Below are 26,833 nucleotides of genomic sequence, written 5' to 3'. Positions count from 1 at the left end.
TACAAAGACTCGAACTCTGGACTTTTTATTTTGGAGGGTCAGAAAGTACCACAACAACATTTGGTGGGATTGAGTAATCTGCACAAACCAGTATTGATTCATAAAGTCCTTTTACTCAAAATGTTTCTGAGCAATTTTAATTTGCTCAAAAAGATTGAATTCATCTTTCAAATAACATTCATGACAGTTGTTTGATCAAATTGATCAAGGCCCACAAATTAATTTACAAAAATGTTGGTTCGGGAAGAACATCTGTCAGAAACAGAAACATGACAATAAATTATTGGGAAACTTAAGAGAGCATTCTGTACATAAACATGACACTGCCGAATGATAACCAATCGATCTCTCAACAGTAAAAATTCCCTTTGAACAATACTACAATTTCACCCATGATCATTTCTGAAACTCACATGCAAAACAGTATCGGCTTACATTACTCGCCATCTTCTACCTGCCTCACACAGCTTCAGCGCTGCAACGAACTAAATGAACTTAATGTGAAAAAATGCAGCAGAAAATGGCCACTCTGGTGCATATACAAGCCCCCTTTGTCTGTGCATTGACTCCGTCGTACAATTATTGTACACTCCGAATTGTGTCCACTCTATCAATGACGTCCAACGCTTTGACCTTGTCAAAAGCAAAGTCGATGACAGGAAGAAAAGATGGCCGCCTAACATAGAAGGGGTCCTTGTTATTTTCGCTGCTTGGGGAATGGCTGCTACTCTTTGTCAGCCTATGGTGTTTGCTTAACCTGGATTTTGCAGTATCGAATTCCTGACTCTTGCTTATTCCAGGTGTAAGCTTCCTCTTACTTACGTCCCGAAGCATTTCCTGGTCTTCATCCGTCAGCGTAGGCAATGCAGAGTTGGCCTTATGTGAGGACAACTGTATTCTTTTCTGATTGGGAGAAAGAACTGGGGATTTAACAGGGGACCTAATTCCACTATTGGCAGTAGCCCTTGATTGGCTGACAAGATGATGAAGCCACACCACCAGTTCAAGAATATAAGTTTCAGTTCTTTCCTTATCTGCATGGTAGAGTGTCTCTATCCGGAGTAGGTCAGCCTGGCCAGCAGGTTTCCGGTTCACCTCAGATCTAAAGAAATTTAACGAGTCTTTAGTAAATAAAAGAAGTGGCATATTAAAAATATAGCAATAAGCACCTAGTAAATCAAACTAACCCTGTATTTGCCCATTCGCCAACCCATCCAAAGCCATGATGAGCTCTGTTGCATACCAAGTTCGATGACCACACAGAAGGATTAGTAATCAATAAACAAGAAGAAAGCAAAATAAGAATTGTAAATAACAAAATTGATGCTACAGTAAAACATACTGCCCCCAGTTAGCAGTTTTATAGTCTGTCATGTTCCCCAAGAAAGCTGCCAAGACACTGATTGGAGCAAATGCCAAGAATCTCATGAAAGATGCATGTTCAGTGAATTCCTAAATATCCTTGCAGTTCATGAGAAGCTGACCATGCCCCACCCACCCCCGCGGCAAGCAAAGGACTCTAAGAAAACTATAAATTTGGGTTCACAGACAATAAAATGTAGTTGTTTACAAAGGCCAGCAGATTTCATTTACTTGGTTGTGTTTGTGGCAATGGGAATAAGCCATTGCAACGTTTTCTCCATTTCAGCTTTGATCTGTGGGACACTAAGCTGCAATAACAACAATGAAGAGAGTGGTTACAAATGAATATAGATGCATCAAAATTCAAGAGCTTAGGAAGGATGCAAAGACAAGCAAACCAGTTAAGGGCATATTAAAATAAAATTAAAGGAATTTTTTTTTTCTTTTTCTTGAAGTATTTACTGAGAAGTTTAAGGCATTCAAAAGAACAAATACCTCTTCCTTGATCTGAAATGACTGTAATTTCGAGCGCAAAGCTGACTTTATACTAGGTGGCAAGCCCTGGTATAAAGCATCCCTTGTATTGGAAGGCACAGAACTGGAACGGGTTACCTGATTACAATCAAGATGTTTTAATCAGGAAAATGCCCAAGAGCATATCATTTGCAAAAAGGGAACTGCTGATCAAACAGAGATATTTGCTTTTTTTATTATTAAAAAAAAAAAAAAAGACACAAACACAAGATCTGATGGAAAAGCATCATTTCTCATTCTCTGAAAATGGGTGGGGGTTTGTTGGACCATAAGCCACCATTCAGGGAAAAAAGAAAAAAGAAAAGGTTTGTTAGACCATAACCCAATGCTGTGATAGAGAGTTGTGCGAGGTCCGTGAACCTAGAAGGGAGCTGAATAGGTCTTGTTGGTTGGTCTAATTACTCATAACAATTTTTTGTATTTTAATGAAATTAATAAAAATTCAAATTCAAATTCTGAACAAACTCTCCCCATGTCTCCAAACATATGATCCCCTTAGCAACCTAGGTTAACAATTTCCTAAAGTCCTAGAAAACCTTTACTTAGATCTTGATACAGATGGATTTACCAAACTCTCCCCAAGTCTCCAGACATATGATCCGCTCGTCAACCAACTTCGCTCCTCTCGAATCTACTTCTCACACCAGTGATTCAGTCTTAGCAACTGGTCGTCTGAATCACTCAGTTGAATGGATTAGCGATAGTGTTGAACTCTCGGAAGAACCCCACAGCAATACTTGTCAACACTATGACCACACTGACCAACTCTAATTCAAGAATGATAAATGTAAAAAAATAAATAAAAAAGATGCACTCTAGAACTCACATATATGCTCTGTCAATTGTATTCTAGATGTATGCAATTTGACCTATAGTAGTGTGTATTTATGTAAATTAGAAGTATAGAAAGAATAGGTTTATTAGTGTTCTAAATTGGAAAAAAAAAAAAAAAAAAAGGAAGTATGGAATTCCAAAATTGAGGAGTTGGTTGATTGATCGACACAACTCAAGTGGCCCTCGATTGATAGCTCCATGAAGTGAACTCTAGTGCAGTTCTATACTAGCAAAATTTCAGGTGTTAGTTTCCGAAAACACTTTTGCAGGCATAGAATTAGGATTCTGAGAATAAAATCAAGTACAATTAGAAGAGTAATGCTATTAAGAGAGTTCTTTTTATGAGACTTTCTTTTTATTTTTTTTTGATAAGTAATGAGACTTTCTTTTTATATTTGTGAAAAGTCAAATGAATCATTAAATACATCTTTCAATTCAGTGGTTAAATATGGAGAGCTCATGTCTCTTGTCATGAGGATATCCTCTTGCTAGTGTTACTCTAATAAGAAGCCCTAATGCTTGTATGCATGAACCCTAAAATGTTGAGTTCATCGAAGTGCCAAATTACCTTTTTCCACTTGGTGTATAAGATTATGCATTTACCTTTTTATGTAACTCCAATTGCATCATCGACCATGAGGAAGAGTTAACCACTACCACTAACTTTTGAAATTTATAATCTAAGCAAGAGATTAAAAACAAAAAATAAATAAATAAAGTTACAGACTCCAGTATGATTTCATCATACGAAATTTGCCAATGGAAGTCGCACTGACCTAAAAAGGGGGGAAAAAACTATTTTAAAGTCATTATTTTATGTTATTTTAATCACAAACTTTCTATTCTAATCCTGAAGGAGGATTAGTGCACTCATCAATACACATTAAATTATGACATGCACACAAAAAAGTCCAAAATAACCATGAATCCATATAATTTAGTACCAGAGTACCACATGTCAAGTAGATAGTTCTCGTTTTTACATGTAGATCTGGTGGAATAGTTTGTCATATTCTTCTAGTAAGTGACATGCCATACAATTTTCTAAGAAAGTTCATATATGTAGTCATCTCTTTTAAATAAGCATCTAATCAAGGATGGAAAATTTGACACGAGCTGACAATGCAACTCAAACCCAACACGATTTGTAAATCGATTGTTAAACGAAGCAAGTCCTGTTACCTTTTTAATAAACGCCGTGTTTCGAGATTACATAATTAATTAGCCTATGCCTTGATCAAATAAAAAATGGAGCTTGTCTTCAGTAAAACTAGGTTGATTACACCTTAAAATCTTTGTCCCAACACTTTGGGGTAAACTACATAAATCTTGTTCCATCATTTTATTCTACAGCCATTATTTCAATTAATGTACAAGCTATCATATATTTCATTAATATCTCAACTGATGTTAATTTTAATCTACCATGCACCTGGGGTCGCTCGCAATATGGACCACATTACCTCACTGGTGCATTAATTGGTCCACACTGCACTGCACATTGCAAAATCATCTTAAACTATTTTTTCTCAATTTATCTCAAAAATTGGTGCTTCTACAACCATTTCACAAACGTAATCACTTCTCATTTTATCCATTCATGTTAGATTGGACTAATTAAGAGCCGAAATTTCATATTACAATTAATTTTACTCCTAGTTTTGAGAGGATTTAAGGAAGTGTAATTCGACTCCTACCATGCTTTTCTGGAGCTCTTCTATTTTGCAGTTTATAACAATGGCCTTATCGTGGACTACATGGAAAGATTTGTTTAGGAGGAGGTTTGGGATCCTCGCTTCGATAGGGGAGTGACAGATTAGGAGTTGAAGTTTGGTTGAGGACCTAGTTAATTAGGTGTGTGAAACTTCCTACAATTCAATAGAGATGATAGCTTGGGGTGGTTGGCCTCTGGGAATGCTGCTTTTGGGTAAGGTCATCCATATAGAATTATGCATAGTGGGTGTTTCATAGTTCCTTCGGGAAGGTATTTGGGAAGCCAAAGCACCTCCTAAGGTTGCTTTTTTTACATGGACACCCTCCTCTTGGAAGAAGATCTTGACGAATGAAATTTTAGCAAGTAACAATTCAGTTAGGAAGGGAAAAAAATCTAGCGAATTGGTGTTGCATCTGTCAAAAAGCAGTGGAATCTGTAAATGACCTTTTGAATTGCTGAATAGTTATAGTAACGTGGAGTCTGCTTCTATCTTTATTTGGGGTCTACTGGATAATGACATGCTCAGTGTTAGAGGTGCTTGGGAGATAGCAAGGGGGTAGTCCAAATAGGAAATTTAGATCCGCCTGGAGGGTAGCTCCCTACTAACTTTTTCGGTGTATTTGAAAGGAGAGGAATCGGAGTTCATTCAAGGGATAGGAGATTTGTGGTCACAATTTGGAATAGTTGATCCTGACCTCCTTTTTCTGGTCCTCCAAGTGATTTCAGGGTGGATGGATGCTGTATTTTTTGTTGAAGCCTTTACTGATTTCTCAAGTGGTATGAGTTTTTGGTGTGAGTTTAAGACATGGAGAGTTGTAGCCATCTCTTTTCTACGTGGAATGTTCCCTCCGTGCTTTTGTGTATACTTATGAGAGAAGATTTTTTGCCTCAGCCAAATGAAAGCAAGACTATGAATAATTAAAAATAAAAAATTAGTAAATAAAAAATCACATTATACATAATTATTCCCACTTTTGAGAGGCTTTATGAAAATCTAATATTCACAAAAGGCTCAAATTTCAGTTTTAGGAAATAATCATATGGTTAATTTCCACTAGTGCTAGATTAGCCAAGTGCTTTCGGACAAAGATAACTCTAAGCCCCACAGAGAGGGCCAAACAGGAATTTGACCAGCATATTTTCCATATTACTTATTTCCTTGAAGCTTTTGGTTTTCTTCTTCCAGATGCTTTTCTAGGTTCCACTCCAATGAGATATATTGCAATTTTAATCAGCTCTTAAACTTCTTTAAAATTAAGGCTGAGAAAAGGGACATCTTGCTGCTGTTGGTGCTGTTACCAATGAATTAAGTTTGGAAAATCCAAATAACTATTGAGGATTCATATTTCAATCTTCTCATGCAATGAGTGAGGACAATGGTTGATATATTCAATTGTGTTGTTAGGAAAAAGGCTATTATTTTTTCCATAATTTTCAATGGATGAACTACTTGCTCCATTATGCCATAAAGTGCATTTAGATGCGGTTATTGGAAAGTATTGAGCCTAAATTATTCAATGGTATTTTTTTTTCACTTTTTTTAGCCTAAAATATTATTAGATGTGATATGGAAAAGAATTGTTTTGCTGAGTTTAGAGTGTAATACTCTTTGCACTATTGTTGAAAAGACGTTCCACGATAAGTGACGGTAAACTAACAGCCTTAGGCACTAGATAATGATAGTTATGATGATAGAAGAAGTAATATAATACAAAAATTAAATGGGATGATAAACTCACAAGCGTATCAATTTGAGTTATAATATTTGCATAATGCAATGCAAGACCTGCAGATCCCAATCTCTGATGGTTGTTTTTTAATGGTTTATCTCCATCTGCAAGTGAACGCCAAATCATTAACTCAAAGAAAAATTTATACACACACTGGAACTGTACATAGTTTAATGCAGAACACCATGTGCACAAGATACAGAACAAAGAAACATGGAGTACCCATACAGGAAAAAAAAAAAAAAAAAAACCAAAGAAGTATACATGTTCTCTTTCTGTTTTTCAAGGAAATAGCATTTTCCAGTGAGACTGGTGCAGAATCCAATTCAATTGTAGTCTTGACCCCTCTATAAGGCTCAAAGATGAGCTCATCAAGCATCTATAGAACTCATAATATAAAAGGAGGTGAGAATGAAGTGCATTACCCGGTGTAAGGGATGCCTATATGGGTTGCTCAGAGGAGAAGTTCGGAGACATAATATGTTAGGATATTTTGCACAAAGCGATTGCTCTGAGACTCGAACCCCATGCTTGCCAACTCAAGTTGAGCATAAAGATGGCAAATACTTGCACAGACCATGATTCTAACACTCCCTTGTCCTTTATTTTTCGGAATGCAGTTTTTCTTTTCTTCTTTTTTTTTTTCTTTTTTTTTTTTTTCATGATGACTTCATTAAAAAAAAAAAAAGGAAGATAAATTGTTTATACTGTACGAAGGCAGGCTGATTGGTGCTCACCAATTGAATAATGTTTTAAATTTTCCCTATTTTACTAATACTCTAAAATGTTCAGTTTCTTGAACCCAAGTTGCAAATACATTCTGGAAGTGTATCAGTGAAACAACTATACAAAACTAAATTTTCCTTCCACCCTTTACTGCATCAAGCAGAATAGCAGACTAAAACAGGCATGCCACAAGAAGAAAATCGGATGGAAGTTTGAATACATACCAGCACTACCAAAAGCCTCATGGATCTCCAAATGCAAGAAATGGACAATATCTACAAGCTTCTCCATCACCTATAAAACGATATATACAAGAAATTAGCATTTGCTCCTCCAGTAAGAAACTCCAGAAATCATTAGAAACAAGGTTAACTATTCAGATCTTCTCAAATAAGATCTCTGTTTGCAATGATTGTCTAAACATTGCACACTGCGTAATGAGCACACAACTGTTACCCACACTAGCGACAATATTTAAAAACAATATTATCAACAAGCTCAACTCAATATTTAGAACCTACCGAATTAGTATTAAAAAAAAAAATCATCTACCCAATGCAGAAAGAGACAAAGTCACACAGACTAGCTACCTCTTCCAAAATCTTGGACCAGAGTGATTTCTTTTTCAAACTTCTTACATGCTTCTTTTGTTGCTTCACTTCTGCCCTTAAGATTGCAAGGCTATCTCCTACATGTCAGTATATATATAGACACAGTTAAACAAAATTACAAGCAAAGCATGATACTCCTATGAGAAAAAGATTAAAAAAAATGATTAAAAATAATCAAAGGAAGTATATCCTACATAATCTGTCAGAAATTTCAGATTTTAGAACTAGGCAGGACACAGTACCTTAAATGGGGTAAATTACAATGACCTCTATTAAGGTTTAGACAAATTACACACAGGTACACTGTTCAGCATTTATAACTTTGACCTCCCCTAAGCCAGTTCGCCGATGGCCGGAAAGTGACACTAAGTGTGAAAAATCAGCAATGCCCTTATATTATAATAATATATTATATTGCATTTTATACAAGGGAAGGGCAAAATTGTCATTTTATAAAATTTGGTCAACAAGCCTTTCGGAAATAAAGTGCTAGGGGTGTCATTGAGCACATGCACCAAATCTTAGGGGAGGTCAAAGTAATAAATGCTGAATGGTCTACTATAAAGGTGGCCACAAGCTAGAATAAGCACCATATTAGATTGGGACAAGCCAAGCTTGAGAAGAACTATAGTCCAGCTCTAATATAAACTGACTAAGGTGGGTATTGCTCCCGCTCTCAATGTGCATCTTAGTAAATTTTTTTTTTTTTTTTTTTTTAATAAGTAAAAATCGATTAGAAGAGCGTTCAAAAGGGGAACGCATCCCTAATACAAAAAACGAAAGTTGAATCGAAGGACCAATAGAGTCCAAAACCTCAACTAAGTCATCAGTTGAGGAGCAATCGTTTCCTTTCACATGACAGAAAATAGAACGGAGAATATGCATTTTCAAAGTCGCCAAAGACGTTTCCTTTCCTTCGAAACTTCTGTTATTCCTCTCTCACCAAATGCACCACCAAAAACAGTGTAGAAGTATCCTCCAATAGTCACGACCGTGGCTTTTCACTGGGCATCTTCTCCACGCGTTAATCAGTCCTATGGAGGACTGAGGCATTACCCAATGGACGCCAAAAATGCCAAAGATAAGGTTCCAACAATCATATGCCACAGGACAATGCATAAGAATGTGATCCACAAACTCACCGTCTGTTTTACATAGACAGCACCAATTAACAATAGTGTTTCCTCTTTTCCTCAAATTGTCCAACGTCAAAATCTTGCCACAAAAGGTAGTCCAAACAAAGAATGCGACTCTAAGTGGAGCCTTAGAACGCCATATAGCTTCCATGGGAAATCCTAACTATCGAAATTGGACAGACAAAAGAACATGGACCAAACACCAAATCTACCATGGGTGAAAGGGACCCACAAAATGTCATCACTACCTCTACCAACTTCCTTCTGCTGATACAACAAGTCCAAAAAAACACATACCTCGTCCATCTCCCAATCCTGAAAAGAACGCCTAAAACGTACAACCCATGTAACCCCGCTACTATCAAGCCGATAATAGTCAGCTACGCAGGCGTGCCTAGTTTCAGCAATGCTATAAAGTCTAGGAAAAGAATAAGACAACAACTGATCTCTACACCATAAATCCTCCTAAAAGCGGACCCACCTACCATCACAAACCTTGAATCTGATGTGTGAGGAAAAAACATCCCAACCCTTCCGAATGAATTTCCACATGCCGACGCCTCCCACAACGGAGATTAGACGAGAGGACCAACCTCCACTCTCCTCCCCAAAACGACACGAGACAATCCTTCTCCATTGTCGATGTCGTTCCCTGCCGAATCTCCATAACCACTTTCCCAATAAAGCTCTATTAAAAGGAACCAGCTTTCGGATGCCTAAACCGCCTAACTTCAAGTGTTTGCAAACTTGCTCTCAGTTAACAAGATAATACTTGAACTCTTCCCCCTTTCACCCCATAAAAAGTCCCTTTGAATTTTCTCAATCCTTTCAGCGATAGAGCATCGGATTTGAAACAAAGATAACTAGTAAGTGGGAAGGGACGAGAGAGTACTCTTTATAAGAGTGACCTTCCCCCCCTTCGACAAATATTGCTTCTTCCATCCTGCCAACCTTTTCTCATACCTATTGATCACCAGATGCCAACTCCCCACCCTCTTAGAGGAAACCCTTCAAAGGCAATCCCAAATAAGGAATAGGAAAAGCACCCACCCCACAACCAAGAACTGCAGCCTAAGAGGAAATATCTGGAACATACCATACCGGGACAAGCACTCTCTTACCAATATTAATCTTTAACCCAGAAAGCACCTAGAAACAAACAAGAATGCACCTTAAATATCTAAGTTGGGAGACATCAGCATCACAAAAAACCAAGGTATACACAAGCAGCAGATGGGAGATCTCCATCTGATGAGCTACATCTCTGCCAACTTTGAACCCCATGATATAACCCAGCTCCTCCGCCCTCCTCATTAGTTTGCTTAACCCCTCTATGACTATAAGGAAAAGAAAAGACGACAAGGGGTCTCCTTGTCTCAAACCTCGAGAGCTCGCAAAGAAACCAGGAGGAGATCCGTTCACTAGAACAGAGAACATGACAGACGAAATACATGTTTCGATCCATTTCCTCCACCTAACTCCGAACCCCATCCTCTGAAGCAAGTAAAGGAGGAACTTCCAATTGACGTGATCATAAGCTTTCTCAATGTCAAGCTTGCATAAGACACCAGGGACCCCACTCTTCAACCTGGGGTCTACACATTCCCCTGCTATAATAACAGAATCCAAGATATGTCGTCCTCCAACAAAAGCATTCTGGGACTCCAAGATAATTCCATCCAATACATTACTCATCCTAGGAACAAGAACCTTGGCAACAAGCTTGTACATACATCCCACTAAGATAATTGGCCGAAAGTCCTTAATATTAGAGGCGCCGCCCTTCTTAGGAATAAGGGCAATAAAAGATGCGTTTAGTGACTTCTCAAATATGCCATGAGAATGAAATTCCTGGAAGGTACCCATCACCTCACTACGCACCACTTCCCAACTCTCCCTAAGAAACCGCATAGTAAACCCATCAGGCCTCGGAGCTTTATCACCATTGCAACTCGATAACGCCTTCTGCACTTCCTCTTCAGAAAAAGGAACCTCAAGTCCGTCTCTATCCAGCTCAGAAATGGCATCAAAGTGGAGACCATCAAGCTTAGGTCTCCACCCCAATGTCTCGGTGTAAAGTTGCTGATAAAAAGAAGCAATCCCCCCGCACACCTCATCCTCTCCCCACAACTTCGAACCATTCACCCAAATACGCCCCAATATGATTACACCTTCTATAAGTATTAGCAAGCCTGTGAAAGAATTTTGTATTGCGATCCCCTTCTTTAAGCCACAAAGCCCGAGATTTCTGACGCCACGAAACCTCCTCCATAGTAGCAATCTCAGCAAAAATTGCCTGACAAAAGGCTCTCCTAGAGCGCAAAGACTCTACATCCTGTCCCAATTCTTCAAGGTGATCAAGCTCAGCGATATCAGTGAGAACTCTATTCTTCTTCCATTCAAGGTTCCCAAACACCTCCTTGTTCCACCTCTTAAGCTCAGTTTTGAGAATCTGAAACTTCCTAACTAATACAAAGCTAGAGGAACCTGTAACAATTGCCCCCTCCCACCAAGACTGGACTTTCCCTTGGAAATCCTCTTATCTCAACCACATATTCTCAAAACGGAATGGGGTGCGCGAGATCTCAATCCCCCGCAATCAAGAACTAAGGGAACGTGACCAGATGTCACCCTTACGAGAGCTGCCTGAATAACATCCGGGAATTTCTCTTCTCACTCCCCAAAAATCAGGAATCTATCCAGCCTTGAAAAAGTAACCGGATCCCTACCAATGGACCAAGTAAAGGCTGCCCCTTCCATTGGTAGATCAATAAGAAAATGACTATCAATAAACTCTGAAAACTGGGTCATTTCCGAGGACCACCTAGCCCCGGTGGACCTCTCGAACAAAGACCTGACAGAATTGAAATCCCCACCCAGGCACCACGGCAACGACCACAATCCCTTAACGTAGCAGAGCTCTTCCCAAAAGGCATGTTTTTCACTATCAATACCTGGCACGTAAACCCCAGAAAAACCCCATCTAAACCTCCATCTTGAACTCGCATGATAGAGTGATTTCCTTTCTAAATGTTCATCCTTGATAGCCACCTTCGATCCCACATTACTAGGATTCCACCAGAGGTGTCTGAGGTGTTTAGTGCTTCCCATTCCACGAACCTTCCTCCCTAAAGACTCCTAACCATCCCGTCAGAAATAGAGGCCAACTTAGTTTCTTGTAAGCAAACAACATGGGCACTCGACTTCCTCACAGCTACCTTAACCACCCTCCTCTTGTCCGGATCATTTAGACCACGAACATTCCACGTAATAATTCGTAGCTTCATTAAGAACAATAAACGATCATCTCCCCTCCTCCCTGTTTCCCACTTCTGGTCCTTCCCCGTTCCCTCGCCACCCCATCCTTCCCCTCACAGTTAACGTAAGAAATGAGATTCTTGACCTCCTATTCCCCCCTTCCAAGACGTTAAAGGACTCCTGCTTTTGACCTCTTTTGTGCCTTGAATAATCTCTGCAACATCTCCCCCTACCACAATTGCGTGAAGAATGGACAAGGCTTGATCATCTTTGCCCTCTGTGGAGACACCCAATGCTTCACTAATAACACTAATATTCTCTGCCTCCCAATCCTTGCCCAAATCATTAGTCGTCTCTAAACTGTCGGGTCGCACTACTGCCAAAGGTTCCACTATTCCCATCCCAGATTGGTCCGTCTCCATCCATGGAAGTAGATCATTGAAATAATCCTGCTGAAAGGAAGCTCCTCCCCCTCACTCTCCTTGCCATTCACATATATATCCATCTACAAATCCATATCTATAGCAGAATCACCCGAGTCAAGTGTCGTCGAACTATGAACATTGTTCGTCTCTAATCCCTCGGTAGGCAAACAATTTAGACCTTTCAAAGCTACAAAAAGCTGAAGCTCTTTAAGCAAGGCCACAGCTGATTCTCCGGTCAATCTAAAGTGGAGATCATGTCCCACACAAACCGTCACCCCATCAGAGCTTCCTACACTTCCAGATGTTTCCTTTGCAGCCTTAATCACTAACCCATCAAACTGTGGAACAATAGGCCCAGAAACATCCCTCTGTTTAACACCAACATCCTCCACACCACCACCACTTCTCAACACCCCACAAGGAGTAGAAGAAGAAGGAGCAAAAAGAGAGCTCCGAGGATGAATGACAGAGGACGTACCCGGACTAACGAAAGCATGAGAGCGTGCTATCCACTTCTGTTTATCATTGCGAGACCATCGAGAGCCATGGCGAGACGGTTGGTGTCTCCAGTTCTCTTCCGCGTTCGAACCAGTCATGCTTACACTCATCTTCCTCCACCTTGTTTTCTCAGTCAAGGACCAATGTCAACTGGCAAATGACAACTCCGTGTGTGTAGCACGCTGTGAAATAGACTGACCATGGCCCTGGACCTACACTGATCTTCCATCATGTGGCTCCATTAAAACATTTGGGCCGGGCTTATCATTTGGTAATGAAATGGACAAGGATTGGGCCCTCTCTGGACCCTCCTTTTAATCCCTTGGGGGACCCGAAGCCCAGGTCTAGCCATAGGCTTGGGCCTATGAAGCCCATGTTCAAAACAGGCTTGTCATAGCCATATACCAGCCTATCACAAGCTTGTCCACGTGTGTACTACTTATGATTCCCTTTGCCCCACTCACGGACGGTGTGTTGAAGCGCACACGTCTCTTTCCTTGAGGATCGAGAATGATCTGAAACTCCAGCCGGGAAGAAGGACAACGATGCCTTCCATTACTCTGCCCCTCGCACCCATCCTGTGGTGTGAATCTGACATATGGAGCGATGGAGGCTTTCGGAAGGATGGATGATGATAATTCTACCCGCAATTCAACTTTAAAGGCCACTCTCTGATCTTCGGCGTAAATGAATTCCAGGATCAAACCTTCATCAGAAACAAAAAGAACAATTCTCTCTCCTACCACCATATCATCCACCTCCATGTCTCGAAAACCACCACACAGATTCCCTATAGCTTCGAACAACATCTGGCATCGAATATGAAGAGGTAATCCGTATATCACCACTCGTCGACCTCTTCCACTTGGTCTCACCGCCGAGCAACCGACTGCAAAATACCATACATCAATGGCCAAAGAAGCAGTGCCCCAGTTCTTCCTGCCGTAACGGAGAACTTTTGTGCTTCTTTCTCCGATGGTAATCTACATCTTAGTAAATTGAGAGCAGATTCACAATGAATCCATGGACTAGCAATTCAAAGCACAAACTATGTTCTTCGTAATATGGATCCATGAGGCTCACAAGTTTTAAAGACAACATTGACGGTCAATGTTATGATAGACTCGTAGACACTGGATCAACTCCTCATGCCAAGTGGGCATACTGAAAGGTAATAAAAATGTTTTGGCATTTGCTTTCAGGGGGCTCGACCCCATGATTAAAACAGTTTTCAGAGAATCGCCAATCGCTGGACCACAAGATTGCTTGTGAAATTTTTTTATAGAAATTTCTATCAATATACCACTCATATATATATACCCGTTAATTACTATAATTGAAAATAATATTTACAAATTATGACACATTGACTATTTACAAAGGGGTACAGTGCTTGGTGCTCCAAATCTTGATAGCAAAAACTTTCTACAAATAATGTCAAAGGCTAGGTCTATATCCACACTTGGTAATGATCCTTTATTTGTTGAATGTGTAAAATTTATGTACAGATAAATATTTGTAAACTCTCGCTTGGAAACGTACTTGCTCTGATATATTTGAAGTTTTTTCTCTCACACAAACTTGCTCATGCTCCCTTTTTAACTCCCACTTCCACTCTTTGTGACGTAGGTCCAACTTGAATATTTAACATGCCAATAATTTCAAGTCAATCCTATGGACCTATACGCATAAGCTAGAAAAGGAATTGGATAAGTTGATTATGAATTCATATAAATAAATAAATAAAATAAAATAAAAAATTGAAATTAAAATTAAAATAATAAAAAAAATCAATACGCTTATGTTCTTAAACCACCACCAAACCTCTAAAGGTGTTAAGAGACAATTCTCCAGAAAATTCAAGATATAAGAAACAGCAAGATTAAATGGCTTTTGAATAATTAACCTATGAAATTTGACAAAACAATTTAAAACATACATACTCCACCATCTTTGGTGGCTAGGAAACAATAAACCTCATGACTAACTTAGAAAGAACACTATTTACCACTCCCTATGTGACCTTCTCAATTCAATTTCAGTTAAGTGAAACAAATACACCGAATATCAATAGATAAACAGCCATGGTAGTTATCAGGGTACGGTGCATCTCAAACAAAATAATATAGGAATCCTGAACTTGATACACTAACTGTAAGATTCTCAGTTTTAATACTCTATAATGATGTAATCATAGTATAATGAATTACTTCAAGTTATTCAATATAGATTTTTAAAGGAAAAAAGATAAATTGATTTAAGAAGATTCATATAGGGAAATACAAGCCCTAAATACCTCTTTGAGCAGCGTTTGAATTATCCTCTTCTTGAAGCTTACGCCGGTAATCTTGTTCAAATCTATCCAAGGCATGCAACTCATGATATAATTCCTGAAACAAAAGCAGCTCAGTCTTCCCTCCACTAAAGCTTTAAAGCATTACATCGATGTTTACTTCAGCTTGCATTTCATGGATCATATATCATAATCATCAAGGCTTTGTTTTTCAAGAGAACCAAAAAAAAAAATGGGAAAAAAAATTTCCAATAGTATTCAGTCCCACCATTCTAGCATACCAAGAAACAGTGTTGTTAAAGGCACACCTTGGCTTGAGGCGCAGGTCTAGCAAAAATAAAATTTGTGCATCCAAGAAAATAAAATATTCCTGTATTGTCTTTCAAGAAAACAAATTTGTGCTCTGCTTTATGGTTCTTGAATGCTTATGTGGTTGATGGATTTACTTTTTAAAATTTGGTATTAATTTTTTGAATATTGATATGACCTATGAGATATGAATGCTTTTATGGTAGTTTAAAATTTCAATTGTGCGCCTCACTTCACTCAGGCGTGCGCCGCGCCCCACGCCTAGGCTTCAAAGGACCTCTAGCACCTTGGTGCGCCTTGAGCCTTTAATAACACTGCCAAGAAATACCATATATTTGGTTCAATGGGGGACTAACGTGCGCATAATCGTTAACGACTTAAGCCACACCAAGGCGCCAAAGGTCTTTTGGAGCCTAAAGTACAGGGGGCAATATAAGACACGAGCCTGATCAAAGTAAGGCACGTGTGTGATATTAATGCATATTAAAAACGTAAGTATATAAAAAGTACTTAAACCATGAAACAAAAATTAGTCAATATCAAAATAAAGAAATTTTTTTAACACGTTAATTCAATGGATTAGCTAAATCAACATATATATATATATATATATATATATATATATATATATATGTTCAATTTGCATGTGAAATCATTTAAATCAATGTACAATTGAAGATATGAACACAACTAATCAAAAAAATTCTAAAAATGGCACTTTTGATACATCAACTAAGAGGACCAAGGAAATTAATGCACATAAATCCTTTCATATGCATGTATCAATTTGCATGTGAAATCATTTAAATCAATGTACAATTGAAGATATGAACACAACTAATCAAAAAAATTCTAAAAATGGCACTTTTGATACATCAACTAAGAGGATCAAGTAAATTAATGCACATAAATCCTTTCATATGCATGTATCAAAAGTGCCATTTTTAGAATTTTTTTGATTAGTTGTGTTCATATCTTCAATTGTACATTGATTTAAATGATTTCACATGCAAATTGATACATGCATATGAAAGGATTTATGTGCATTAATTTACTTGATCCTCTTAGTTGATGTATCAAAAGTGCCATTTTTAGAATTTTTTTGATTAGTTGTGTTCATATCTTCAATTGTAGTTGTGTTCATATCTTCAATTGTACATTGATTTAAATGATTTCACATGCAAATTGATACATCAACTAAGAGGATCAAGTAAATTAATGCACATAAATCCTTTCATATGCACATGCATTAACCAAATTAAAAGTGAAGCAATACAAAAACATAATCATGCAAACTTTAAGCAAATATTATCATAAAAATTCAGAATCAAACACTAAATGCAATCGATGTAAGTAGTAAACTATAAAATTTATGAATTCTATCAACGATTTCATAAGGTTGAACAATATGATCATATTAAATTGGGTAAACTACAATGGACAAATTATACACAGATAGACCGTTCAACGTTTATTATTTTGACCTCCCCTAATTCCGTTGACCGGTTGCCGGAAAGTAAGTTTGAGTGTAAAAAAGTCAATATTATAATAAATATATAATATTGCAAATATCTCGTAAACTAAAAAGACTTTTATGCCCATACATGTTTAAAAGGATTCAAGTGTTAGAAACAGATTCATTAATATCTCTCCCGAGCGAAATAATAATCTCTCTCTACCCTGCAAACGTGCACCGTCAGAGCACATGAGAAAAAGAGACGCTCATCAATATCCTTCTCCCTCTCTAAACCATCATCCTCTCTCTCTCTATATATATATATATATTTACCTGAGCGAGTCCTTACATGGCCAGAACAAGAATCTCCGGAATTGGACCAGAGATCTATTGGACAAACAGATCAGAAACTCTCTATCGGTGGCTGCTGGTGAGCACACAGATCAGGAACTCTCAGATCCAACATGAATTATATATCATTTTCTACGTATAATATACATATATGTATATGTGCGCATATTTATATGTATTACAAAGATCTATTGTACAGATCAAATATGCATTACTAGTGATTCTTATATTGTTGTATTACTCACTAATCATCAATCATTAATAATCATTCCCAAATTCCTAATTCCCCCTCTTCTCTCTCCTCCGTCTCTGCGTTCTCTCCACTGCTGCACCTCCTCCACCACTGTATCTCCTCCGACCATCCACCATGACCACCTATATACTCTCTCCTATCAATGGCCGACAACCATCACTGTTCGTTATCCCAAGAAATTCATATACTCACATCATCAGCAAATCAGGCCAGCTCCCACTCTCCTTCCCTATCTTCTATTTCTTCAGTTCGCCATCGGGTAGTCGATTTCTCCCTTCTCTACTCTCAGTTCTGAACCATCAGAGTTCTCCTCCCAACTATTCTCTCTCCCCACTCAACCCGATCGGGGATTTCTAGGGTTTCCGTTATTTTTTTATTTTTGCCCAATCAATTGATCAACCATAGCATAACTCTAAAAATAGCATTTCATATCTCTTAAACAATTTTTTTTGGAAGGAAGGAATAATTGTGGCCATTTTCTATTATGAAAGTGGGGATGCACAATTACTAATATATATATATATATATATATATATATATATATATATATATATATTGTGGTATGTTAATAGGTTTTAATTATTTTCCTTTTTTGGGTGTTCTGGGTTTTGTTTTAATTTTTTTTCCTCCTCCACCACTGTATCTCCTCCGACCATCCACCATGACCACCTGTATTCTCTCTCCTATCAATGGCCGACAACCATCACTGTTTGTTGTCCCAAGAAATTCATACACTCACATCATCAGCAAATCAGGCAAGCTCCCACTATCCTTCCCTATCTTCTATTTCTTCAGTTCGCCATCGGGTAGTCGATTTCCCCCTTCTCTACTCTCAGTTCTGAACCATCTAACTCTTCTCTCTTCCCACTCGACCCGATCGGGGATTTCTAGGGTTTCCGTTATTTTTTTATTTTTGCCCAATCAATTGATCAATATATATATATATACATATCGTGATATGTTAATAGGTTTTAATTTTTTTTCCTTTTTTGGGTGTTCTGGGTTTTGTTTGTTAATGGAAGTGTTCTGTTGGATACTTATATATATATATATATAATATCCCTCTTCTGTAGAAAACCCATTAGATCGACCCAGTAAGGGAAAAAAATCAAGAGACCACGCATAAACACAGAGACGGTGGGAGAAGTAGGTGTTGCTGGCTGTAGACAGTGACAGTGGGAACAGAGAACAAGAGGTAACTTTTTCCGGGTCTTTCAATGAAAAAACTTGATAAAATGTAATTAGTAAAAAAAATTTCAATTAAAATATTTTGTTTGATATAATTAATAGGGTCATTACACATAAGTTAACCCAATAAATACATAAATTTTCAATTAAAATATTTAGCTTAATATGATTAATAGAGTCATTACACCTAACTCAATATAAATATACATATATACAGTGTAATATATATCAAGGGCATTTTTGTCTATGTATTAGTGGGCTTATTGTCATTTTATGGCAACACCTAAAACTATTATTGTCATTTCATGAAGTCGTTGAGCAAACGTGCCAAACCTTAGTGGACGTCAAAGTAATAAATGATGAACGCTCTATCCGTGTGTAATTTCCCAAACTTCAGCGTGGTCAGTGTAATTTATCCTATTAAATATGACTATGATATGACACAATATATAATTTAATAAGATGAATAAACGATAAAAAAATAAAAGCATGCTTTTTTAGCACGGAGCCTACAAAAAAGTGCGAGCCTCGGGGCTCTGTGGATCTAACTGATTGAGGCGCTCTTAGCTGAGCCTTGACAAGCGTGGGGCTTTTTAAAGCCTAGAGTTAGACGATTCTTGTCCCACATCGGATCCGGATGGAATCTTAGGCATTTATGGGTGGGTATGCAGCACTACCCAATAGCTTAAGCTTTTAAGTCATGTGACAAGCCTTGGCCCATTACAAGTGATAATAGAACCGGCCCCATCCTTGATCCAGTGTCACGCCAAGCATCCACCCAGGTGGAGTCCAGGTCCGAGTCCGAGTATTGGGTCCTCCCGCCATCAGAAGGGGACGAGTAGGCAGGGTGCATCAACAACAACGAGGGCATTACGAGTTCGGATGGAGGAGAATGTTAGAGGGTTCTTGTCCCACGTCGCATCTGAACGGAATGAATTTAGGCATATATGAGTGGGTATATAGCACTACTCAACAACTTAAACTTTTGGGTCAGATGGCAAGCATCTACCCCGTTAGACTAGGCATGTCTTTAACAACTATAGACATGCGTAGTGGCCTTTGGTTTGGTGGAATCTAGTGTGATCTTTTCTCACCAACGACATCCACATTGTCTTCAATCCTTGCCTTGCGATAACAACCTTCCAAATTATCTTTGGTTGTTCAGTAATCTATCCAAGCAAAATTTTTAAAATCTCCATCCTTCAGACAAAATTTTATTTGAAGTCATCTATTTTACGTAGAATAGGTGACTCACATACAAATATCAAGTGCAGTTGCCTGGGTAAGTGTCATACTTTCCTGAACCCCAAATACAATGACTTGCTTAAAATGTATCCAAAAGCCGGATATGAATGCATTAATACGTTGTATGCGTTGATACGTCTTGCACACATTAGAATGCATTATATGCCATATAATAGTGTCTTTAGGTAAGGATGTACCTCATCAGAATTTTGGTTTAATGGAATATGGTGCAAAAAGATATCTCTCCATGTGAAAAGAAACCCTCATCTACTTATCAAATTTGAGCTTTTTCTACTTCTATCATCACACAAAGAGGTTGGGGCGTCCAATATAGTTTGTGTATCAGACACGTGACACATGTCACAAGGCCCACAACCATACCCCTCTACCCATGTCTTGTCATGCCAATACAAATACCCTAAGGGGAACAGGAGAGCTCCTTAAGGTCTTGTGGTGGTTTGGGGTTGGTTTGGGTTGGTTCTCTCTTCTAGCTTGCAAGAAGAGCTTTCTTTCTATTAGCATCCTCCCTCATTCCATTGGTTCTCCATCTTTTTTCTCTGTTCCATTCTCTCCTTAAAAGATTTCTTCAAGGTGCTCATTTAATGGAATAAAAAAATATAAATAAATAAATAAATAACTATTGAAATGCAGGACTGCACCGTAAAGGAGCTGCTCCCTCAGTACAAGGTTAGGAAATACTCACAGCAGTATACTGAACCATAGTCATCAATTGCTGCATTATGGTTTCTGCTTCTTCTTTCAATTGGTTTTGGGGTATAAGTTCTGATCCCAACCTAAAAACCATAAAAGCACTAGTGTCAACGTGAGAACTTAAAAGAATAAATAAAACCAAATAGATTATGCCGTTAGATATACTTCTCAAAGTAACGGTCCAAGTTGTGCCATTGAGGATCTTTACAACGATTTCCGAATCGTACCACTTCTCCAGAAAATACTTTTAGTTCATCCCTGTTAAAATTTTAAAGTCAAATGATTTTCTATGTCTTCAAATAGCAATTGAAACTTTAAGCATATTAAGTATATATATATATAATTAAAGCTATCCAGCTGTTTCTGCTATATCCACCTCTTGTCAGCAGCAGCAATTCTCAGGAGTTCATTTACATCTTTCGATATTAAACGTTGCACTCCTTCTGAGGGAAGCACTACCTCTTTCAAATGACCAATGCTCTCTTTAGAAAGGGATTGCATAAGATTGGCACCCTTAACAACTGTGTTCGCAACTTCAAAAGCCAAAATTGAAATTTTGTTTCCCTTTGTTGTCACCCCCGACACAAAACCACCACTAAGGTTCAAATTGGTCATGCTACTACCAAGTGTATCCAAAACATCTACTGCCTTCCCTAGCCCAGCAGTACCTGCTCTGCCCAAAAGTGAACTCACTTCTGAAACCTGTGATAGAGGGAAAAACAAATCAAAAGCTAATTGGCTACATCAATATACAAAAATGGCAATGATCTTGATTTTGTTAAATAGATAACATCACTTTCAAATAAATATTGAGAAAATGCACATAATAAAATAAAATAAAATAAAAACATAAAGTAAATATTCAACCAAAAAAAATTATAAAAAAAATAAAAAAAAAAGCAGAAAGTATAATTTAAAATTATATTAACAACATGCATGGCAAATTATGTGAGAGATTTATGCACATAAAGCGAACAAAAACAGAGACTGGCAAGCACGTAAAGGAGAACAGATATGTGCAGTGTGGCAGTGCCTCAAAGTAAATGGCAATGACGTTTTTAGACACAGAAAAGGCGCTGGATAGCAATATGAAGCAATATCCCTCGGTTTGTCATTCACATCAATGTGAAGCATGCCGGATTACATCCATTTATGATCAATCATGAAGACCTTCAAACACCAAATCTACCATGAGTGGAAGGGGCCCACAAAATGTCATCACTGCCTTTGCCAACATCCTTTTGCTGATACAACAGATCAAAAAAACCACATACCTCGTCCATCTCCCAATCCTGAAAAGAACGCCTAAAATGCACTTCCCACGTAACCCCACTACTATCAAGCCGATAACAGCCTGCGTATCAGCTACACAGGCGTGCCTATTTTCGGCAATACTATAAAGTCTAGGAAAGGAATAAGACAACAACTAATCTCCATACCATAAATCCTCCCAAAAGCGGACACGCCTACCGTCACAAAATTCTCTATTATTATTGCTGGGTCTTACTGTTGAGTTTGTTTGGGGTTCAGTGGGTTATGGCTAGATCCCCCAAAAATTTGATTGAGGCTTAGCGAGGTTGTATAGTGGAGGCCCAGGTCCGTGATTTTTGGAGGGTTACGCCTCTTTGCATTTGGTGGTGTTTATGGCTTGGAAGAAATAGGAGGCCCTTCGAAGGAAAGGAGACTCCTGTGGGGGAGTTCAAATTCTCTATTATTAGCACTCTTTTTTGTTGGGTTATAGGGAGATATTGTAAATTCATGGAGGAGATAGTTGATTTTTGGACTCTCTAAGAGTTTAGAGGCCCTATTAGGCCTTGTGTATTTTCTAAGGGATGTGTTCCCCTTTTGAACGCTTCTTTATACAATCTTTACTTGTCCAAAAAAAAAAAAAAATCTGCTGAGGATAAAGGAATACCAAAAGGTAATACCAGAAACTAAGATACACCATCATATTTATTTGTCTGCATAAATACAAAGATGTTTGATTTGAGTAGAATTTGGTAAATATTTCAAATAATTTCCTTCCTATTTCTTATTTTCCTCAACAACAATGTCATTCAGTTTTCCTATTTTTCAACACCTTGGAATCTCAACCTAAGGCTTCACCAACATGCCACCGATGCACTTATTGACGATGTCATTCGGTTTTCCTTAGGTGGGGGGACTCTTTTTGACAAAATGCCAACCTCAAAGTTATTTGATCTAAGAATTCCATGAAAAGAGCACGGCACAAAAGATGATAGGTCCACCAACTCATAGTAAAGGCAATGAAAAAAGGGCCAAATAACCAATATTCTTCAACGACAAGTTGATATGAATTCTTCAATCTACATTCCTAGGCTCTTACCTTAGCTAGGCATGGAAAAACAGAAATGGTACCGTCATCATCTATGTTAGATGGACTCTTCAAAAGTATGTGAAGTACTCATGTCGAACCCATAATACCCGAATATAGGTATCAGATATGTATCCAACATGCTCTGTTGGACATATGCTTAAAAAACACATTCAATTTTATTACATTATTACTGCTTTAAAATGGGTGAAATGCCTGCTTTGAACACTGTTATATCAAAAAATCATTTTACTCAAGAAAATAAAAGAAAATATATAAATATATATATATATAAATATTAAGCTGTGTCTCTGTGTTCTTCTATTCTATTCAGGGATCTGATCCATCTAATGCTTAGACACATATCCTCACTCAACACTGGTACATAGGTCATCATGACCTCCACACATACATTCGCCACAATCTGCAATAGTTCCTAAGTTGTCAAAATTGTAACTTAAATACCATAATTTGGTAGAATTTCATCATTGAACTACAAAAATAGTTGATTTTAACAAAGGAAGTAATGCAACACTTCCTTTCTCTAATAATAGTGGGAGTGAAATGACTCTGAACTCAAGGAAGCATAAGCCCATGGTAAAGGAAGTACTTTAGCTCTTTTCTAGACTAAATAGTAGAATCCTGCATGTAGTAAATATACTCTTCCATCCAAACTTCACTTTTGGATCAGTTTCAGAAGTATTAGAAGTTTCCTTAGTTACTAACTTGTCCTCCAATCATGACAGTATTCATTTGGAAATCCTGTGCAATACAGGTAAACCGGAAAAAACAAATAAAAATTATACATTACTGAAAGAGCACTTGCTCTTGAAATCTATACTTATTACAGAACCTTCGATGCAGTTTAGGGCCCTGCTTCTGATGCCAAAGGTGCAGTGACAACCAAAAGGAGGTAAGATGATCCAGTCTATAGCATTCTGCTTTAGGAATTTGTCCACGTTCAGAGACGGATCTAATGTACATAGAATTGCCCCCACTGAATTTTTTTTTTAGTTTTATATAATAGTAATTTTTCCTTTTTTGAAATATATACCTATGGAAATTTAATGTTGCCCCCTGCCCCCACCCCCCCCACACACACAATAGAAATGTTGGTCCTTGACCACATTGTTATGTGTGTAAAGCTTTATATTGAAAAGGACATTTATTCTTTCTTTGTTTTTTTTCCCGCAAACTCTCACTTAACTCTTAAATCAAATAATGCATGTAAACATTCAAGGAAAGGGGGGTGCCAAATTGAAATACCCAAATGGGGAAAACTATGGCTAGCCAGCTGCCATTTATCACTTGTGCTAGACCTCCTCCATCAGTTATGCTTCTAACCCAATGTTTGGAATAACTTTGTGGTGCTTTGGAAAATATAAAATGCTCCTAACATTAACACCTTTTCTAAAAAGAAAATGAAATATAAGTGCCAAGTCCAGAACTAATTTACCCCAGAGATTTACAAATAATGTGGATATGAGGCGTGCGTTTTCCATTTTTCATGGCATCCTAATATATGATACATAATCAACAATTGAAAACTTGTAGGCATTTTTTTAAGAAAAATTAACTTCACTGGTTGATGTTTTATCGTTTTTCATTACTTCATTTTGAAGGATGATGGTTCTGATTTCCATACTGGGTTCCATTAAAGGAAGTGTCTATGCTACAGAGAACAAGCATTGCCACCACAAAAGTTCAGTAACCCTTCATGCAAATATAATCCAAAAAAGTGGAAGCAAAAAGAAACGAAATAACACTTCCAGAACCTATCTAGATATGACATACCTTTGCAACAGCAGCCTGCTTAGACTTTGTTGATCTAGATTTATTTGATAAAGCCCTAGACAAGCGAGGAATCCCATCATTTACATCATCAGGATTTATCCCATTCGAGATGGGGTTCATCTCCGGAAATGAAAAGGGTTCTCTTAATTGTTTACCCATGCTTTCCCCAACTGGTGATGGCATCGAATTGTTATTCGCTTGCGCGGCCTGATAAACCATTCCAGAACTATAATTAAAATGACCATTAACATGTGAAAGGTTTCCCCCGGATGAACCATCTTCAGTTGATCTCCTCGAACAAAACCCACCCATTGTATTGATTAGACGCAATTATACCGCGATTACAGTACAGTTTGTCTCAAGCTTGCCAAACAAAACCATTTATTTGAAGATTCAGGAGCTCGGACCCAAGTTATCACTAGCAAACCAAAGCCGCCGCAATCAGTTAATGACAAGAATGATCTAGCACAAAGCTGGGAATTCAAAAGTACCACTTTGACCTCAAAGATTCAACTTTATATTCTATCAGAATTAACACGGTACCAATTCTGACCACTACTGAAAATCCAATGCATTTATACCAAACTGCAAATCAAGAAAATCAAATCCAATAAATTAAGAAACATGCTTGTCATACCCAAAAAAGAAATGACAAATACCCCATCATCAGAAAATACAAGTAAACAAAGAAAAAGAGAGAGAAATACCAAATACTAGAACTGAACAAAACCCAATTCAGAAAAACACAAAACAACAAAAACTATTTTGCACAAGGACCAGAATTAGGGAAGATTGGAAACAAGGGAACTCTATAACCACAATATATAAGGCCAACTTAGAATGTACTGACCCAGGGGAGCAATAGAAATCAAAAGATGGAATTGATCACAAAAATGAAGAATCCAATACCTATATATAAACGCATATTAGAATTTTAACAATAAAAATGAAAGTAGAAAGATAGAGGAACAGAGAGTAGCTTACCAAGCACGAGAGAGATGGAGATGATGAGTTGGATCTACAAGAGCGTAAAAGAGATTCTGTTATGTGTTTATTTCCACCAAGAGCAAGATACAAGGGGGACAAGGAGAGAGAGGACGATCATCATGATGGGATGATTACGATGATGGTGATGGGAAGGGATCGTAGAGAGAGAATTTTAGACAGAGATAGAGAGAGGAGGTGTAGTAGAGTAGTGAGAAGAGGAAGTGAACACCCAATGATCCCAGCCCACACGCACTCAAAGTAGGCGCAGTCTCTCTCCTCTTTTCCGCCTCCAAGAGTCTGACTGCCGCGCCGAACAAGGCCATAGATGATAGACCCCAGTACTCTCCGGTCAAACCCCAAAACACTCCCACTTAATGTTTTTTTTTACCATGGTTAAGTTTAGAGTTACTTTTTAACCTCACTCACTCTTCATGCTACTCGTATTTTTGGCGCGTGTTTTCACTCTCACTTTTTAAAAATTATTGAAATGCATTATAATTATAATTTTGCACGGTTACACACGACAAGAAAACATACAATTAATATATTATTTCCTTTTTAAATTATCAAATTGCTAAAATATTAAGTTGAAATATTTTTAAAAAGTTATAAACATAATTATAAAAAGAAAGGCAATATTTGCAGTACACTTACCTTTTTTCTTTTAAAAAAAATGACAAGAAGGCCATTTCATTAATTAATGTATTATCTCTTATTTTATAATATCATAATTATCCTTTATATAACTTGAAATTTTCTTTTACCTTCTTTACTTCCTTTATTTATTTATTTATTTATTTATTTTGGGGATGTCCTTTCAAAGAAGAAAATTAATTCCATATTGATAATTTTATTTTTGGTAATCAAAAGAAATAATCTATTCAATAATAGTGTTTTTTTTAATAATCAAAACAGATAATTTTATTCAACAAAGTTAACTTTTTTTTAGTATTGTCAAATGGGTCAATCAAAATAAATAATTTATCCAAATAGAATTTTTTTTTTTGTGTGTGTGTGTGTGTGTGTGAGTGAGTGTTTGTCTTATCAAATGAAATAATTAATTCAATAGATAATTTTTTTTTT

The 26,833-nt window shown here is 37.5% G+C and overlaps 1 protein-coding gene across 2 annotated transcripts; it reads right to left on the bottom strand.

The window, feature by feature from the left end:
* Window positions 1–258: 258 nt before the first annotated feature.
* Window positions 259–26,078, bottom strand: LOC132273811 (protein PSK SIMULATOR 1). Of its 2 annotated transcripts, XM_059774887.1 has the most exons (14): window positions 25,748–26,078; window positions 25,614–25,672; window positions 24,764–25,348; window positions 21,011–21,336; window positions 20,800–20,892; window positions 20,627–20,717; window positions 15,125–15,218; window positions 7,491–7,588; window positions 7,125–7,194; window positions 6,184–6,278; window positions 1,858–1,974; window positions 1,594–1,670; window positions 1,188–1,232; window positions 259–1,102 (listed from the first exon to the last, which is right to left on the bottom strand). In XM_059774887.1, exons 3-14 carry the CDS (start codon window positions 25,073–25,075, stop codon window positions 580–582), a joined length of 1,941 nt encoding a protein of 646 aa, XP_059630870.1. In that variant the 5' UTR covers window positions 25,076–25,348; window positions 25,614–25,672; window positions 25,748–26,078; the 3' UTR covers window positions 259–579. The 2 variants fall into 2 exon arrangements, with proteins under 2 accessions (XP_059630870.1, XP_059630869.1); XM_059774886.1 differs by lacking the exon at window positions 25,614–25,672.
* Between the last annotated feature and the right edge of the window lie 755 nt (window positions 26,079–26,833).

Source organism: Cornus florida, unplaced genomic scaffold, assembly GCF_030987335.1.
Source record: "Cornus florida cultivar Cherokee Brave unplaced genomic scaffold, ASM3098733v1 CherokeeBrave_3.0.0_Hap2_Chr09, whole genome shotgun sequence".
In the NCBI taxonomy this organism is placed as follows: domain Eukaryota; kingdom Viridiplantae; phylum Streptophyta; class Magnoliopsida; order Cornales; family Cornaceae; genus Cornus; species Cornus florida.
Note: the sequence above shows the minus strand (reverse complement) of the source record. Positions and strands in the feature narration are given on the sequence as shown.